At 40.2% G+C, this 18,597-nt stretch overlaps 1 protein-coding gene across 3 annotated transcripts in view; it reads right to left on the reverse strand.

Annotated features, from left to right (window-relative positions):
• The window catches only part of cc2d2a (coiled-coil and C2 domain containing 2A), a 27,650-nt gene extending 9,248 nt beyond the window's left edge, over positions 1-18,402 (reverse strand). The window contains exons 1-25 of one of the 3 annotated variants that reach the window (XM_047160538.2): positions 18,331-18,402; positions 17,909-18,038; positions 16,979-17,054; positions 16,564-16,620; positions 14,585-14,665; positions 14,309-14,447; positions 12,896-12,987; positions 12,093-12,194; positions 11,432-11,521; positions 10,752-10,952; positions 10,497-10,653; positions 8,998-9,134; positions 7,649-7,780; positions 6,199-6,408; positions 6,003-6,109; positions 5,761-5,901; positions 4,784-4,940; positions 4,401-4,648; positions 2,923-3,100; positions 2,685-2,838; positions 2,341-2,488; positions 1,937-2,075; positions 1,223-1,426; positions 988-1,080; positions 578-669 (exon numbers count right to left, since the gene is read on the reverse strand). In XM_047160538.2, the coding sequence (XP_047016494.2) occupies positions 578-669; positions 988-1,080; positions 1,223-1,426; positions 1,937-2,075; positions 2,341-2,488; positions 2,685-2,838; positions 2,923-3,100; positions 4,401-4,648; positions 4,784-4,940; positions 5,761-5,901; positions 6,003-6,109; positions 6,199-6,408; positions 7,649-7,780; positions 8,998-9,134; positions 10,497-10,653; positions 10,752-10,952; positions 11,432-11,521; positions 12,093-12,194; positions 12,896-12,987; positions 14,309-14,447; positions 14,585-14,665; positions 16,564-16,620; positions 16,979-17,054; positions 17,909-17,922 (3,149 nt within the window). In that variant the 5' untranslated portion in view covers positions 17,923-18,038; positions 18,331-18,402. The remainder of the gene's footprint in view (positions 1-577; positions 670-987; positions 1,081-1,222; positions 1,427-1,936; positions 2,076-2,340; positions 2,489-2,684; positions 2,839-2,922; positions 3,101-4,400; positions 4,649-4,783; positions 4,941-5,760; positions 5,902-6,002; positions 6,110-6,198; positions 6,409-7,648; positions 7,781-8,997; positions 9,135-10,496; positions 10,654-10,751; positions 10,953-11,431; positions 11,522-12,092; positions 12,195-12,895; positions 12,988-14,308; positions 14,448-14,584; positions 14,666-16,563; positions 16,621-16,978; positions 17,055-17,908; positions 18,039-18,330) is intronic. The other 2 variants (XM_017486659.3, XM_047160537.2) reach the window with 2 other exon arrangements.
• Between the last annotated feature and the right edge of the window lie 195 nt (positions 18,403-18,597).

An 18,597-nucleotide genomic window follows, 5' to 3' on the forward strand; every position in this document is an offset into this window, starting at 1 on the left:
AAGTCACCAAGCATCACCATAGTACTATATACTATATATATAGTATCAAGTTTCTTTATGCTATATATATATATATATATATATATATATATATATATATATATATATATATATATATATATATATATATATATTAAAAACACTCCTGAGAGAGGAAGAGAGGAAAACACACGTAGGGAATTAAAGGAAGTGGGAAAATATGAAAGCAGAAGAAAATATTCAATAAATGAATTTACACCAGAGTTCACCAAGATGAAGTCTCATCAGAAGCCCGTATCCCTTCGGTGGAATGATTTTTCCACCAGTTATGTCTAGGGACCTAAATATAAATACATTTGCATTCATGTCTATCGTTAAAAAGCGTTATACAAATCAAACCGGACAACACCACAAAGAGGAGAAGAAAATGAAATAAACGACTGAACTAACATGCTCCAATGAGCTGTAAGACACGTAAGTGCAGAACTGTCTTCACATCCTTGAGCAGCTGACTTGAGTTTAGTCAGGATAATAAACAGGAAGATGAATAAAATGCTAAAATGGCGGTGAACTAGTGGGGAGAGGAAGGGCGATTTACCCGATGCTCGGGACCTCCTCTTCCACGATCAAATCCGACAGAGTGTAACGATGCCTCGCTATGAGGAAGCGGTTAATGACGGACTCCTGCACCTGAAAGAAGAAGAAGAAGTAAGAAAGTGGGTGTACGACTGGAACAGTCAGGTGTATCGCTTCCGCAACCCGGAGAAAACGATTCCCAAACACCTCCTCCCAGAATCCTTCACCATATCGACGAGTTTATTTTTACTGCTGTATGCGAAGTTTCCGCCACACATATAGCTCCAGGTGTTTTCTTTATTAGAACGAGCACATCGAGATATACGGTATATAAACCTGTGATCTGGATTGCAGCCGGAACTAGTGCCAAAGCTGATGATGTAGGAAATGAATCAAAACCTTTAGACCAATCAGAATCGAGTCTTCACTTACTTTCTGTAAATACTTGGCCGCCAGAGCTCTGTGTGCGTCCATGTGCTCCTTGGTGTCGACTAGCTCTCCTTCCTTCAGCCTGCGCTCGTAATCCTGACATATTCAACAGAAGAGAAAAAAACGGTATCCATATATAACATCTCAGCCAGAGAGTGCAGAGAAAATGGCAGCTGTGAAATATGAACTGTGCTTGAATAAGGAATAAGGGTTTGATCTATAGAAGTAGAAGTTCAACCTCAAACACTTTCTCCGGGATCTCTCTCTCGGTGGAAGGCACGGATTTAAAATGGCGGAACTCGGCCACCTCCTGGCTCCTCAGCCGGAGCAGGCGAAAGCGGCGCGAGCGCTCCAGCTCCTCTTCAGACAGGAAGTTAAACTCCTCCTGCAGCTGCTCCAGTCGGAAATAATCCGGAACTGCTATCTCACCTCCACTCGCCACCTGGAGTGACAGAGGTGAGATGGTGGGTGTGTGTGTGCAAACTGACCTCTTTCACATTCCACCACAATGCCTTGCATAAGTATTAATGCCTTGCATAACCATAATCACAAAATATCTAGCATCTGGCGATGAAAAATATAAATTTTCATGATATAAAGTTGAATTAAACAAAACATTCAGTGCTCGCATAAGTATAAGTATTCTTTTTGTCAGCTTTTCACATCTGGATTCTGATATTTTTCATCTTCACTGAATTAAATGTAGACTCTTGACTCTTTCAAAAGTCATCTTGCTACAGATTCTTAAACTTCTTCCTCGTACATGAATGTAGAGCTTCTCGTTAACGAATTGCGGAACGTCGTCCGTCAAAACTATACGAACGGTCGGTTTTATCTACGGAAAAGAATCAATCCCGTGCTTGAAGTTCGACACGTTTGCTGTGTTTGTAAACCTAGCAGGAACCGCTTTAATCGGCTAACGTCGAGCTGACTGCTGTGCAAGCTCACGCACTGAGAGCAGCTGCATTATGGAGGAGTTGTTGGGGTCGTTGGGGTCGAGGCGAGATTCGGCTGCCCACTTCCCCAGCTTCTTCATGTCGTTTAGTCCAGACGCCCCGATGCACGCTATAGCGTCCATCTGTCTCAGACCACTATAGAGCGAGAGAGTGAGAGAGAGCATAAAAATGTGTTAGTATTGGATATCTGAGTCAGATTTAGCACTTTCCTATGCTCATCAAGTTTCGCTGTTTTTGTTATGGTTGCTATGGTGATGGAAATGACTTCTCGAACACTGACCTACACTTTCTCCATATCTCTGTCAGCGAGATTCAGGCGTAGATGTACTATTGCGCTCCAGAACGTGTGGGGTAGAAGTTGCTGACTGTGTGTATTGCGTTGTGTCTGTTAGCCTCTCACCTGTGTATACCTGCGCCGGGCTGCCCAGAGGCCGGAGCCAGGGGAAGGTCATCCTCTCCTACAGCCCACGACACACAGCAGGACAGCTTCCCTGAAGTCAGCAGAGTCTGCTTGTTACTGCCGTCAGCCATGAATGAGAACGGCACGTCTGACACGACACACATCCAACACGCAGTATTTTGAACGTGTCACATGTGTAAATGTTTAAAATGCAATCATGCAGTTTTTAATTTGGCTTAAAATAAATAAAAGGATCAGCTGATCAGTCTTTGCGTTCACTGTGTGTGTGTGTGTGTGTGTGTGTGTGTGTGTGTGTGTGTGTGTGTGTGTGTGTGTGTGTTTACCACTGCCGACACCCTCATGGTTAAACGCGACCCTCTGGTTGCTGCTGAACTCCATCTCTTCAGATGAAGCACTTCCCGTTAAGACGGAAGTTTCCGGAACCGGTACGCAAGCCTCCGCCAACAAATTGGTGGATGATCCGGCGCGCTCATATATCTGACATGCAGAATATGTAAAGTCAAACTATACACACACACACACACACACACACACACACACACAAACTTCAACACACACTACCTGCAGCTTGATGCTCTCGGGCCAGTTCACGATCTTCAGGTTGAACATCTGGCCGAAGTGAACCCGGAAGTCCATACTGAGCGAGCGACTGTCGGTTCTGGAAACTTCTTTGTTGTTGTACAGCACTTTAATGAAGAGAGAGCGCTTTGCTACGTCCTCCCTCCGTGCAAATTCACCTCTGGGAACAAGAGAAGACACAACACATGGGACACAGCTGGGGAAAGAGCTGCAAGCTCCGTTAATAAACAGGAAATTAATAGTAATACTTCTCAACAACTTTATAAACATGGGCTATTTCCTTCCATTACCATAACCACATGATATGGAGCTTTTTTGGTTCCTTGGTTGCTCTAATGCTTCATATAAAGACCAGGATTTTTTTTATTGTTTATAAATCAACCTTTATTTTGTTGGTTAACATATCGAACCGTCATATAGTATCTCACGTATCTTCACTTTGTTAATTAACTTAACTTGTGTTAACTTGTCTGCTTGTCTTTTAACTCTTCCTTTTGTAATTCCAAAATCGGAAGCTGACCACATAAGGTTCCTCTTTTTTTTTGAGTTTTGCTTCCTTTCTATTGTTCTTAAAATCTTTTCTTGTGAATGAGCAATTCCGCTGATTTCTGTAAAACCGCTTCGCGAGAAAAGCATTACATTACTCTTCTCTATGTTTCAAACCAAAACTTCTGTTGACATTATAAACTCGGTGGCATAATTGCCTATTTGTTCCCGTTCGTAAGTAATATTAAAGAAGATTTATATTTAAACAAAGTTCGATTGGAAATCAATACTTTTGCTTAATTACTGTCAATTACACTAGTGGTCAGATGTTTAGACACACTCATTCTTTATTATTAATTTTTCCCCCCACATTTTATACTACTACTACTACTACTAATAATAATAATAATAATAAAGCCATCAAAACTCTGGAGTAACACAAATGGAACTAAAGGAATTATGTTATGATAAAAAAAATCCAAAATAAATCTAAATAATTTAGTATTTTATCATCTTCATAGTAGACGCCCTGTTCGCCTAGAATTTTCCAGAAATGTATTCTTGGCGTAAACAGTATTAAAGGAGTTCCCACCGACGCTGGACTGAATCTTTCGCTCCAAGTCGTCTGTTTAAAAAAAAAGATTATTTTGTAAATAAAACGTTAGTTTTCTAATGAAAGAAACGAATACGTCGGCACGATTATATTTTTGTCTACAACACACATTTAATCATACACCTTCAGATCAAAAGCTTTTTAACATCACGAGAAACATTTCAGTCGAGTGTCCACAAACTTTTGACTGGTAGTGTGTATTTATAAATAAAATACTCGACGATAATAACCAAAATATTTTCCCCATCAGTCCCAATCATTTCCATTTATTTTATCTGAATTTATTCATGATATTTTTAACATCATGGGTGTGTGTGTGTGTGTGTGTGTGTGAAAGAGAGAGAGCGATCCCTCTGCTTACCGTGGACACTGCTCATTAGGAGTGACCGGGCTGGAAACAGTAAGTTCTGGAACCAAAACTGATTCTCCAGGTTTCCTGCGGATCTTCGCAGCTTTCACTCGGACCTGCTGCTCCAAACCGGCCATGTCAGGTTTTTCTGGAGGTTCTGGTTTCGCTCGCGCCTCTCCCAGCTCTTCCTCACTGTGCTCGTCCTCTTCTTCCTGTGCCTCGCCTTGCGACTGCTGTCTTCTCTTCTTCTTTACGGCTTTCTAAAATCGATAATACAAACGGCTTTGCTTAAAAAAAAAAATGAAGAAAAGGACGACACTGCTAGGTTAACTGTAACCTTACTCTCATCTTTTTTTTTTAATGCTGCTTGATTAATAACGGTGCCGCAACGGTACCTGTTTCCTCCTCCAGGACCTCCATTCCTCCAGATGTCTCCGGTATTCAACCATCTTCCTCTCATAATCCTCTGCAAGCTCAGTCTGCAGCTCGGCCACCTCGGCTAAGATCTCCGCCTCGTGTTCTCGTTCGTCCCGTCCTCGCTCCATCTCCTCTCTGAGGGGACAAGAGATAAAAATTGAGGAAAACCCTCCAATTTATATACAGTTAAAAACTTAAATGTCATAACACTACAGCTCTCGTTTGAGACCAAGACCATATGTAGTGAGAACAAAATCCGATAAGTCCGACGACCAAACACCAACATTTTAACCCAATACTTTTCCACAAACACCAATGACCAGTGCTTTTTAGCATTTGGTATCTGCTATATGAATGTTTAGTGTTTGTTAGAAAGTGCTGTATTAATGTGCTTGAGTTTGATTAATGGTGTTAGATTTGTTGTAGAGTACTGGATTAATGTGATGGTGATTGTTGAAAAGTGTTGATAAATTACAACAAATACTAACATGTGAATCCAACACTCAATGGTAAAACTCAACAATCAAACAGATTAATCATTAGTGTTTGTTGGAGAGTGTTGAATCCATGTGTTGGTGTTTTCGGGTAGTATTGGATCAAAGCGCCGCCGTAAGTACTCTATGGGTGTGTTGGTGCTTGTTGGAAAGTGCTGGATTAATCATTAGTGTTTGTTGGAGAGCGTTGTATCAGCGTGTTAGTGTTTACTTGGCGTTTGTTGGAAAGTGCTGGATTAATCACATAGACTGTAGCGTCGAGTCTGGTTTACTTTTATTGAAGAGTATTGGATTGATTTGTTTCTCTTTGCTGAATAGTTCATGTTGGATTCATTTCGGTGTTTATTTCGATGAGGATATTTGCTGTTAACTGAACAACAACATCGCGTATGTTGATGTCTTTTCACGAACGCTGGATTAGCTCTGTTGGAAAGCTAGCTGTCTTTAGCTGCTGTACGCACTTCCTGATGTAGAGTTTGTAGGGTGTGTTGGTGAAGCCCTGGAATTCCCGCAGTGCTTTGAGCTCTTTCCAGACTTTGATGATGGTCTTCAGCAGAGTTCGGTCCCTCTCTTGCTCTAAGTCACGGAGCTGACGAGTGTGCCTGAAGAAACGCGCGCAAAACAGACAATCGGTGTACGCAATTAGTCTTCATGCGATATTATATGCCGCATTCAAAAATATCAGAGGCTCAAATTTGCTGACCTTATTTCCTGTTTGTAGTCCAGAATTATTTGCTGACTCATCAGACTAAGGCCTTCTCCTGTATGCAGCTCCAGCATATTGTGAATCGCGTTTCTCAACCCGTTCAACTGAAGTCATGCATGCAGAAAAGTAGGCTCTGTATTATTTAGTCAATTTCTTATCGTGAAAGCCATGGTGATTGAGCAACAGATATTACCTTATCTGTCAGGAGACAGACGAAGTTTTTATGCCGTCTGCTGAGGTACTGGTCATACAGCTGGGCCAGCCGAGCCCCCAGCACATGCTCCCTGCTGAACAGAGGATGGTGGGAAAATATGAGCCCGGATACATCGACGTCCAGCTGGTAGTCTCCGTCTGGGACTCCGACTCCCGCCATGTAACGGTTGACGCGCTTGGATTTCAGCGCCTGCACGAAGAAAGACCAGGAACATGCTGGCTACCTTGACAAGAATTCGCGTCGCTCCAAATGCCATGTGAGAGCAAACTGAGAAGAACTTTAAAGATGTATGTATGATTTCTCTGTGTGCTTTGGGAGCACTGCATAATATGCGAAAGCAAAATGATATTAAAGTTGTAATAACTATCTGAAATATTACGACAAATCAATGTGCGTTCTGCCGATGGGAAACCGGTACGGGTTGGTACCGTTTCAATTACAATTCCACGAGAGGGAATTGTTTTTGTCGTGGGCTTCTCAAAGCATTACCTCAATGGACCCGAGGGCATTTGGATCTCTACTCTAATCTCTTATCAATTTTGAAAATTGTAGCCAGATGATTCTCTCTCTACGCACATATAGAAGCATCAGTGCTTCCGTCAGACCTACGTGTCCCCGGCCTGGCCTAAAACTGTCCGCTCTCAGCCCTGCACTAACGAAGAACCCAGTCCTCATCATTACATAATTGCCCGTCTGGAACCACTCTTAAGCGTCACCGCCACAAATATTACTGGCCGTCACCTAGAAACAGCTGCGTGCGAGCGCAGGAATGCCTGAGCTGGGTTTAGACTGTTCGATTACAGCATTCCTATAAGATAAATACAATAAAATCTACAACAGACCCTGTGTTAATGCGCACACAGAGAGACATTCTCCATGCCAGGTTATACTATGAAGATCATTCACTATGTTCTGCAATCGGATAAAATGCCATAATCAGGTAATAAGGATATTTATCATGTCCATCACCATTTTTACGTGTCCACATTACCATTACTGTAGCTACTGTTCTGTGAGTTCCACATAATTCAACTCCGTCCTCCTATTGGTGGATTTATTTTGAGGCTGAAAAATTGTACAATATGATGATTTAAACAGAATCTCCATTTCATCATGAATATATCATATAGTAAGCATAATCAAGCTTTATTCCTTGCAATCTAACACACACACACACACACACACACACACACACACACACACACATATATATATATATATATATATATATATATATATATATATATATATATATATATATATATATATACACACACATCATCATATTGTACAATTTTTCAGCCTGAAAATAAATCCACCAATAGGAGGACGGTGTTGAATTATGTGAAACTCACAGGACAGTAGCTACAATAGTAGTGATCTGGAAACGTAAAAAAACAACAACATGGTAATGTACTCATCAGAATACCTTTCTGTAGACAGTCTGTAGTGCCGGATCTAGCTCCTGCTCCAGATGGAAAAGGGGCGGTCTTGATGAGGACTCTTTGATTGGATTAGGCAGAGCCATGATCCGCCCATCATCACCAAACCACTTCATACCCTGAGTGGAAAGAAACGGACATCATGTTTCTGCGTAAATGCTACTGTATGGGCGTTAATTGTTTTACGAACATGTAAACAATTGGGAAAACCAAATTGCCTCTGAATACAATAAGTATCATAAATGATCGGGCTGGGTTTGTTTTTGTTTTTTTTCTTTTCATCGCTTGCGTTTAAACTTGACCTCTGTGTGACTGCTAAGACATTATACAGACCTGATTTCCTATAAATGGCTTGTACGCAGAGAATCGTAACTACGCATTTGTCGAACACTATGAGATAACATACGGTTATGAATATTGGGCTGATTCCACTATTGTGTGTCAATTTGAGCCCTAAAATCTTTTAAAAAGACACTTTTTAAAAATCATTGAATCTCTAAAACATGCAATTAATTCATTAAAATCAATCAAAGAACGTGTTAACCCATCTCAGGCAACAATCTAATGTTTCAAGGTTTCTTTGCTCTTAAATGAAGAACAAGGCTGAGTTTAGTCTTCTTTTTTATGGTAAAGAGTTTACAAATACACAAAACAGAGGATTTTTTAAAAAAAATCTATTTCTTATATTAATACTGTATTTCAATCTATAATTTGAGTAACAGACTAAAAGTGATTTCGTCAGTCAATTTCACATTATCACTGACAATAAAGAGGAAAAAAATAGAAGGTGAGAAATTCATTTTCTTCTTATCATGATCCTGTTGAACATGTACGTAACTTGTGGAATATTCTGTATATTTCATGAGTCAATGTGTTGAGGGAATGAACTAAAATAGTTTTTTTTATAAACTATAGCGGATGAGTCATGGAAATAAAAATGACCAAGTATGAGATACATGAGAAATAATCTGATTTTTGAGTATTTAATGATATATTTCAAGGTAATGTGTATTTATGGTAGGAGAGAATGGGCAAATATCTAGACTATGCTGTTGTATAGATTTATTTGTACATAGTTTATAACAAAATATTCACATTGTGAAACACACACAGAGCAGAAGTCTTTTTTTTCCCCATTCTTAAGACAGATATCAGAACCCATATGGTGCGAGATTAAATGCCACAAGTTATTAGGAAAACCTGCTTTACTGTGGGATCGTAATGTGGCACGATGCTCTGCAGGTGCTTCTGTTTTCATAAGGAAGTGTCCATCAGTCTCATGAATAAGTTCCTGTTTCTCAAACACACAGAACTTTCACACTGTTACATCGGTTACCTGATCTTGCTTCATGACGCGGTTTTCCAGAATGTTCTGATTGGTCAGGGAGACGTATGGTCTCTCCCCTACGTAAAGACCCTCCTCCTCCAGGTAACGGGGACGCACATTCTCCGGGAGCTTACTAGAAGCAGGCACTGAGGTACAAACACATGATGATGCCAGTCACAAACATCGCGATTACTGATTCTGTTGACATCGTCGGCTACAATGCTGTGAAAAAGTATTTGCCCCATCCTGATTTCTTCTGGTTTTTGTGTATATCTCATACTACATAGTATTAGGTCTTCAAATGAAATGCAACATAAAACAAAAGGCAACCTGAGTAAACACACAATACAGTTTTGATTTTTTTTTATTGAAGTTATCCAACACCTATGTCGCTTTAAACTTAAAATCTGGTTGGGCCACTTTTTGCAGCAATAACTACAATGGTGATGGCAGTGTGAAACAAAGCATCCCCACACCACCACACTTCCTCCACCATGCTTGACCGTAAATATGATGTTCTTTTTATGGAATTCTGTGTTTGGTTTACGACAGATGTAACGGGACTGCTGTCTTCCAAACAGTTCCACTTTCGACTCCTCAATCCACAGAACATTCTCCCAAAAGGTTTGGGATCATTAAGGTGTGTTTTGACAAAAAAAATTCAGACGAGCCTTAATGTTCTTCTGGGTTAGCAGTGGTTTTCACCTCGTCACCGTTCCATAGATGCCATTATTGCCCAGTGTCTTTCTGATAGTGGAGTCATGAACAGGGACCTTTGTTGATGCAAGAGAGGCCTGTAGGTCCTTTGATGCTGTCCTTGGCTCTTTTGTTATTTGCTGGATGAGTAGTCACTGTGCTCTTGGAGGAATTTTGGAAGGTTGGCCACTTCTGGGAAGGTTCACTGCTGTGCCGAGTTTTTCCATTTGGAGATAATGGCTCTCACCGTGGTCCTTTGGAGTCCCAGAGCCTTTGAAATAGCTTTGTAACCCTTCCCAGACTGATGTATTTCAATCACCTTCTTCCTCATCATTTCTGGAATTTCTTTCAACTTTGGCATAGTGTGTTACTGCGTAAGACCTTTTAACCAACTTCATGCTGCTGAAAAAGTTCTACTGAAGTGTTGATGTGATTGAACAGGGTTGGCAGTAATCAGGCCTGGTTGCGTCTAGTCCAGCTGAACCCTATTATGAATGCAGTTTCATAGATTTGGGGATTAGTAACTACGGGATTAGCAAATACATTTTCATACAGGACCAGTTGGTATTGGAGAACTTTTTTGCTTTAATAAATAACATCATCGTTTAAAAGCTGTATTTTATGTTTACTCAGGTTGCCTTTGTTTTATCTTAGATTTTGTTTTCATTTCTGAAACTATTTAATATGAGACCTACACAAAAACAGAAGAAATCAGGAAATATTTTTTCACAGCGCTGTACATAAGGTGTACAATCTGTATATAGCTTTTTTAATTCTAATATACAATTTCAGTATAAAAGGGGAGACTGTACCGGGCCTCATACTGGGGATGAAGAGAAGCTCGTTCTCTCTTTCAATGCGGCTGTTGTACTCAACATACTCAGCCTTCTTCACTTCCAGGAAGTCCTGAGCCGACTGAATAACGAACAGATCCTCTTCTCCATCTCCGACCAGCGGGGCGTCTTCATCCTGAGTTACAGGAGTTTTGTTTTGTAATATTACTTAAACAGGGCATGTTATTTTATTCCCGATATCTATTAAAGGTAAATAAATATGACGTGCTCCACCCTATCTGTGGTCTCCTCCTCTCCTTCCTTCTCAGCTTCGTGCTCTTCCTCCTCCTCCTCCTCCCCTCTTCCGTCTTCCCGTTCCCTCGCTTCTTTCTTTGTTTCGACCTTGGGGTGACGTTCTTCAGGTTCAGGTTCAGGGTCAAAGTTGAAGGTGAAGAAGTTGTACGCTTCTTCAGCAGTGGGCAAACTGCTTTCTGTCTGTTCGGTGTAAAGAACAATCATACAATTTACTCACACTAAAATTCTTACCAGAAAACAAAGCAAAGAATTACATTTAGTTTATAATATTTAAACATGGCTGCTGTAGTTAAAAAAAACAAAACACACTTTATTGGAATTCCTGTTCTAGGAAAACAATCAACAACGAGGTGGTGTGATGATGCCGAGTCACTCTTACCACTCTGAAGTTGATTGTTCTCTCCGTATCAATGATCATAAATTTTTAACTCGTTAAATTCTAACATTTAAAAAAAAAATTTTTTTATACACATAAACATGTTTACGATTAACCTTATTAACTACAGTGATGTTGTAGAAGTGAAAGTACAGTCTTTCTTGCACTTGGGTATCAGTCTCGATTTCATTTCTCTGAGTATACCATCATGTGTGTGGGTTTTTTTTTTTTTTTTTTTTTTTAAAAAATCATACCATTACAACAATACAGAATACTTCCTCACCCTTTTGTCTCTGGCGACACGTCTGGCAGCGTCCCGGAATTTCACCCTGGCGGCGAGGGAAGCGTCACCCTGGCCGAGAATGTCGTCCGACTGCAAGGTCAAAACGTCACTTCAGATGCATCATAAAGCTCTCGTTAACCTCTATAAAATCAATATGACTGAAATGCTTCATAGTGAAGGAGAAGCCTGAGAAATGGTGCCAGGATAAGCGAAAGGAATAAATAAGATGGATTAAGGAACCATATTTAGATCAGCGTTTCGGGTTCTGAAAGTGGGGTCTGGGGAGCCCTAGGGGATCATATTAAAACCCTATGTTACGGTAGTGGAAATCACAACTCACCGTTATCAAAGCTATTGTATCGATCATTACATCTTTATGATTATGGTATTAGCGAGTTTGACTGGTCATACGAATTAAATACATTGAATCCAAGCTTCGATAACGCACTCAGTAACTCACTCAATAACTAGAAAAAGGCTGCTCATTCTGATTTGGAAAAATCTGGAAAACTTGCGATAGCTAAAATGTTTACGAAATATTGAGCATAATATTTGAATAACTGGACCGTGCATGGGGGATATGAAATGTATTTTAACGTGAAACAGATCCCTAACTGAAAAAAAATGAGGTAAAGGAATTGGACGTAGCGAGCAGATGTACTTCCTGGTCGAATCTGGTCAGCGTGACTCTGTCTCTGAGGCTCTTCAGACGACTGGCCGGCTCCAGCGAAGCCTCCTGCTCCAACAGACTCGCAGCTTTGGACTGAAAGAGCAAATACATCACTGTTGAAAAGCACTGACGCTGGAGACTCCTTCCTTAAATGGTAAATAAACTCCTATCTCCTTACAGAAAACTCCACCACAGCAATGATTAAACATTTAATACATGAATAATGAAGTTCTTTACACAAACGATAGCGTTAATATAAACAGTCAGAGCTGATGTTACAGAAAATTAATCACCTCCTTATGACCAATCGGAATCAAGAATGGTGGCATTAAAAACTTTTTAAATGAACATTGTTGTCCTGAGGGTAATTTGAACACGCTGTTCCACAGCTAGCAGATTAAAAAAGATTTTAATGTGGAAAGAGAAGCCTGGACTGTTTCCTAAAAACCTTCATTTGATTAGAGCACAGCTGGATTGCAGAGAAAAATCCGAACGTGTCGCATTACTCCTTGAGTGCGAGTTACGTTGCTTACACACACACACACACACACACACACACACACACACGCAGCGTGTTAACTGGCCGTGTTAAATCTGTTTCACAGCCAGTGTAGTTTTGATCTTTCCATGTCACAAGCAAATACTCCAAAGCGCTCAAGTGAATGTTTTCATCATTCCTTTCTCGTTTTTCTCATCCCTCCTTTCGGTTTGCTCCAAAAAAGCTTTTCAGAACGCTGACTTTTTGACTTTCTGAGGTCACAGTTATTTCTGGCTGTCGTTTGAGTTTAACTTACCCTGGCCTCTCTCAGCTTCTCCCTCATACGCTGCCTCACGGAGCTCTCTGACAGACTGGAGTCGGCCCTCAAAACGGGGAGAGGAGGGAGGCCTGAGATAGAGAGAGACACACAAAGTGTGTGAGAGAGAGTGAGAGAGAGAGTGAGAGAGAGTGAGAGAGAGTGAGAGTGAGAGAGAGTAAGAGAGAGAGAGAGAGTGAGGCAGCTGCCAACATTACTAACAAGAAACTCCAGGCAGGAATGGAGGAAAGCCTGAAGTTCACTACAAAACAATAGGGTATGTTGGTGGACGGGATAGTTCTATGCCGTGTGTTAAGTGTATTAAGATTTTTGACCCTTGAATCCCAGTTTTTTGAGAACTTGCTACTCCCCAAGCAATAATGAAATGTATAAAACATATAAATACAAATATAGATTTTTTTTATATATATAAACCAAATATAAAACCAAACAATTAAAATAAACAAGCCTTTGCCCAGGGCTTTTACTGCCAATAATTAACAGCCTAATAATGAAAAAACAATATACAACCACGTGAAACAAAGTCTTACAGGTGGGGGTGTAAACCTCTTAGATGACAATTTGATATTTGACAATACAACTGAATCTACTACGATAGGACTTTGATACATAAGGGAACTGTTTAATATTTGACACTACCACTGAATTGGTTACAATGCAAAACAAAACTAGAGATTTACTGATAATATTTTTCCCGATATTTAAGCGGATATCGGTTGTGTATCGGTCGCTCTCTAAACAAAACGATTTGGTTACGATTCATAAGGTAATGATTTGCTATTTGCTGATTCCACTGAATCTGACATGATACAACACGATACGATTTTGGATTCATCAGACAACAATTTAATATTTGATGATACTGAATCAGTTGCAATACGATACATTTTCGGTTCTATGATTCAATATATCTGATATCCGTGAATCGACTACAATGTGACACAATCTCGAATCATACTCCAACAAGTCAATAGCTGACTCCACCACTGAATAGAATATGACATGATGCTATTTTGATCCATAAGGCAACGATTCGGTATTCGACAATACCACTGATTTGGAAGCAATACAATATGACAACATTTCGATCCATAAAACAACGATTCATGTTTGACGATATTACTTACACCACTATGATACAGTACAATTTCGATTAATAAGGAAATTAAATCAGTACTGGGGAATATTAATACTTGATGATAACCACTGAATTGATTTTGAAAAATATATATCTTAGACTTTATATTGAATTCTTGAGAACGTTCTCCGTTAGTTTTTGCTAAACTGGGAAATAAACTGTACACACAGACCTCTGCTACACAAACGAATGAATCCTAACTGTAATAGTGAAGCATCCTAGTCTAATCCTGATACAGACTAACAGTCCCTCACCTCTGTGTACTCGAGCCGAGCGATCTCGCTCAGCCCACGCATCTTCTAGATGCTCCTCCTGCAACTCCTGCACGACCGTGACCCCCTCCTCCACCGCCTCGTCCTCTGGAGGAACCTCCACCGGCATCTCTTTCAACAGCTGGAACAAGAAAGCAGAGGTCCAAGCTTAATGGACAACAAGAAAGACAACCGACGGACATATTGCTGTAAAGCTATACGCAGTACAGGAAGTGGCTTCACTAAACCTAGTGTGGCACAATGCCATGGCATTTGTACCTTCTTTTTCTTCTTCATTCTCTGTGCTTTCAGAGAGTGCCGCAGGGATTCACCCGGGTCCTCCACTCTGCCGGTCAGTTCCTGGTGTAGTATATAATGAAAATCAGACACTGCGTACTGTAAACTACAGCAGTTATACAGTCCCCTCTGAAACTATTACAACGGCATGACCAATTGAAGAGTTTCTGCTGTAGACTGAAGACATTTGGGTTTGAGATCAAAAGATGAATATGAGAAGAGAGTTTAGAATTTCAGCTTTTACTTCCTGGTATTTATATGTAAACGTGTTAAACGACATAGAGCACCGCACAATTTGTATCAGACTACCCAATTTGTAGGCGAGCTAAAATATTGGAACATGTGATGACCGGTGTTTCTGTTTACCCAGGTGTGTCCTGTTAGATTGACTAATTAAACAATAAATAACTCTGAACATCTACTCTTGGTTTTAGAATTCAATTTCACCTGCGAAGGCTGTCCTTGGGACAAAAGCCAGCGATCTTGAAGCTGAAAAAAGTGGGAAAATCTATCAGAGGCATTGCACAAACATTGGGCGTAGCCAATACAACAATTAGGAATGTCCTGATAAAGCAAGAAACCACTGGTGTACTGATCAACTGACACTGATTGGGTCGGCCAAGGAAAACAACAACAGTTGATGGCAGAAACGTTGTGAGAGCTGTGAAAAAACCTCAAAAACAACAGTCAATGACATCACCAAAAATCTCCACAGGGCAGCGGTGAAGGTATCACAATCCACCGTTCAAAAAAGACTTAGAGAGCAAAAATACAGAGGCCATACCACAAGCACAAACCACTCATGAGCAGTAAGAATCAGAAAACCAGATTGGAATTCACAAAGAAAAACAGACATGAGCCGCAAAAGTTCTGGAACCAAGATGAACCTCTACCGAAGTGATGGAAAGGCCAAAGTGTGGAAAAAGAAAGGATCTGCTCTTGATCCAAAACATACAAGCTCATCAATGAAACATGGTGGCGGTAGTGTCATGGCTTGGGCTTGCATGGCTGCTTCTAGAACATTCTCACTAATCTTTACTGATGATGGAACTCATGATGGTAGCAGCAGAATGAATTCAGAAGTCTACAGGAACATTTTGTCATTTTGCCAATTTACAGAGAAATGCATTCAAATTAATTTGGAGGAACTTCATCATGCAGCAAGACATTTATCAGGAGGAAAATTGGAAGGATTTAGATTGGCCAAGTCAACCACCAGACCTTAACCCAACTGAGCAGCATTTCACCTTCTGAAGACGAGACTGTTTTATGTCGTTTAACACGTCTAGATATAAAAACCGGGGAATAAAAGATGAAACTCCCATCTCATATCCATCTTTTGATCTCAAACCCAAATGTCTTCGGTGTAGAGCGCAAACGAATGAACTGGCCTTGCTGTTCCAATAGTTTCAGACGGGACTGTACAATACATTACAGGTACATTTATATTTCTTTTCAATTTTCTCGCTTCACGAGTGTTAAACTCTTAAGCTCTTCCCGTTTCAGTGGGGTATAAATACGAGGTGAAGCAGAGGCCAAATTCCATTAGTTCCTCATCAATACTGGGAAGATGAAAGAATATTAGTGAATACGCAAAACGGAACAAAAGTGTGTAGTTCAACTTCATAAATCGTTGTCTGAAATTTTAAATTGCTGAGTTGTCAGGTAAAACAGAATTCCAAGCTCTATATTATTGTATTCCTTTGTATCAAGAGCTCTATTAAGAGTTCGGTAAACAGAACACTTATCTGTGCACCATGAAACAAAGAAAGTCAAAGATTCATCTCACGCTAAAACACAACAACCAGTGAAGAAGGAAGTAAAGGAGAAAAAGCAAGGATTCGGAGCATCAGAGACAAGCAAAGAGCAAAAGGAGCGGTTCTAGATCTCGTTTGAAGTTTGAGGTATGAGTAAAGAAGAATCTATCATCTAGAACGTGACACGAGGAGAAGAAAACCAACCTCCACCATGGTGTGATCATTCTCCTTAGTGGTACCGGAGTCAGGGGGAACCAGAGCCTAGCAGGTAGAGCACACAGCGCATGGTCTTACCACAACGTGCGTGTGTGTGTGAGTGAGTTGATGCTTCCCAGAACCTTAGTGAGCATGTTGAGTCATGCTTTCTATGACTCTACGTTCTCCTCAGACAAAATGCTTGTTAAAGTCAAGCTGCGTGAAGGCGAAGTTCAAGGTCTGGGTTCTGTTTAATATTTACGTCATTAACTGAACGTTTCCCAATTCATCGACTAATATGCAGTATTTACTACATGCGGAGAAATTTGACAGCAGACGGCAAATAGTTAAATATTTACAAACAGTTTGTTTATCAGATTTCAGAAAGAATACCAACAAAACCCCAGCGAGTGAGATTGCAGACCTGCGTGTCATCCCGCACTTTCACCAAAGACTCCTGCAGCGCCCGGCGTTTCTTCCGCAGCTTCTCACGGATATCACTAGAATAAAAAGAAGGAAAAAAACAATGCATTGTTATATTCTGAATAACAAATACGTTCAAAGATTTAGCACACAAATAAATCTTTTCCAGTATAAGCTCTATGACGCTAATCATCAACAAGTAAAGAATAAAACACTTGAGGGCATGCTGTTATAGGTAAATAAAAACTTTGTGGTGGTAACAGTAACTCTGCTGCATCACACCCTCCTGTTGTTGATTATTTTCCTATAACAGCATGCCCCCAAGTGTTTTATTAGTCTTACACTGCAGAAAATTTAAAAAAATACTAATTCTTTTGAACGACACTAGTATACATATATATCCACAAATCAAGCTAGTTCCTGTATTCACTTACATTACAGCAGCAATTAAACAGTCATTCCCTAACCATAACCATTCTCCACATATAAGACACCTGATCCAACTCTAATAATCAAAACCTTCATGGACTGAACGTGGTGTTAGACTTGAGTCTTGAGTTAGGACTCGAGTTTAACGATCGAGCCATGATTCTGTCATATTTGTGACATAACGAGACAAAGATTTGCTCTCTATGCTCTTTAGAGTCATTTTGGAGAATATATAACGTGCAAAATTGTTCACAAAAATGAAAAACGGGTATTTTTCCGATCAAACGACATGTCGGGGAGCAGTTCCGCGGTTCTCGGTTCGACCCTGAGCTCGGGTTAGTGTCTGGCTGGGGTTCTGCATGTTCTTCTCATGTTCACATGGGTTTCTGTCGGGTTCTCGCGTTTCCTCCCAGCCCCAAAACCGAACCCTGACCAGGATAAAGCAGATACTGATAGACAGTAATGACGATGATTTTTTGGATGACCAACATGATATAATCACCTGGAAGTAGACATAATGAAGGAAGTTCCAATGAAATGTGTGTGTGTGTGTGTGTGTGTGTGTAATAATGTGTTATAATTCAGGAGAAGCTTGATTGTCAGAGTGGTCCATGCTTTCTAGCTCCGCTGTGCTGAATGAGAGGAAGAAGAGAAACATTTAGCAGTAGCTAAACTATATACAAGATGGTTTTATTATTAAAAAGCTTATAAATGATAGGAATAGTAATTTATGGTACCTTCAGAACACTACAACAACACAAACATTTGTATACACAAACTGCTGCATGCAAAACAACTACAACGTACTAAATAGCATGTTAAATAAAACAGCAAAGGGTTTTATTCATATATTAAAATAAAAAGACATTTTAACTTCATTTCAGTAAAACGTAAAGCTCAGCAGCACTAAAATAAACCTCTTACCGCCATCACGCCATCATCGCTGCTTAGTAACGGAAAGAAACTACGGCGCAACCAAACCTGAAAGCAGAAGCAGCGCAACCGGAGGAGGAACCGCGGTTTCTGATTCGCCAGATTTGTTGACGTAATGAGTGACGAGTGCGCAATGATTGGGTCGCTTTACACCAACACTGAAAAATTTGTGTGCGTTTTTGTTTGTTTGTTTACACTCCAGTTATCGCTTGAGGCGTATCTTAAAGAGCAAATAGATATTAAAGATTAAAATAAACT

This window comes from Ictalurus punctatus, chromosome 15, assembly GCF_001660625.3.
Source record: "Ictalurus punctatus breed USDA103 chromosome 15, Coco_2.0, whole genome shotgun sequence".
In the NCBI taxonomy this organism is placed as follows: domain Eukaryota; kingdom Metazoa; phylum Chordata; class Actinopteri; order Siluriformes; family Ictaluridae; genus Ictalurus; species Ictalurus punctatus.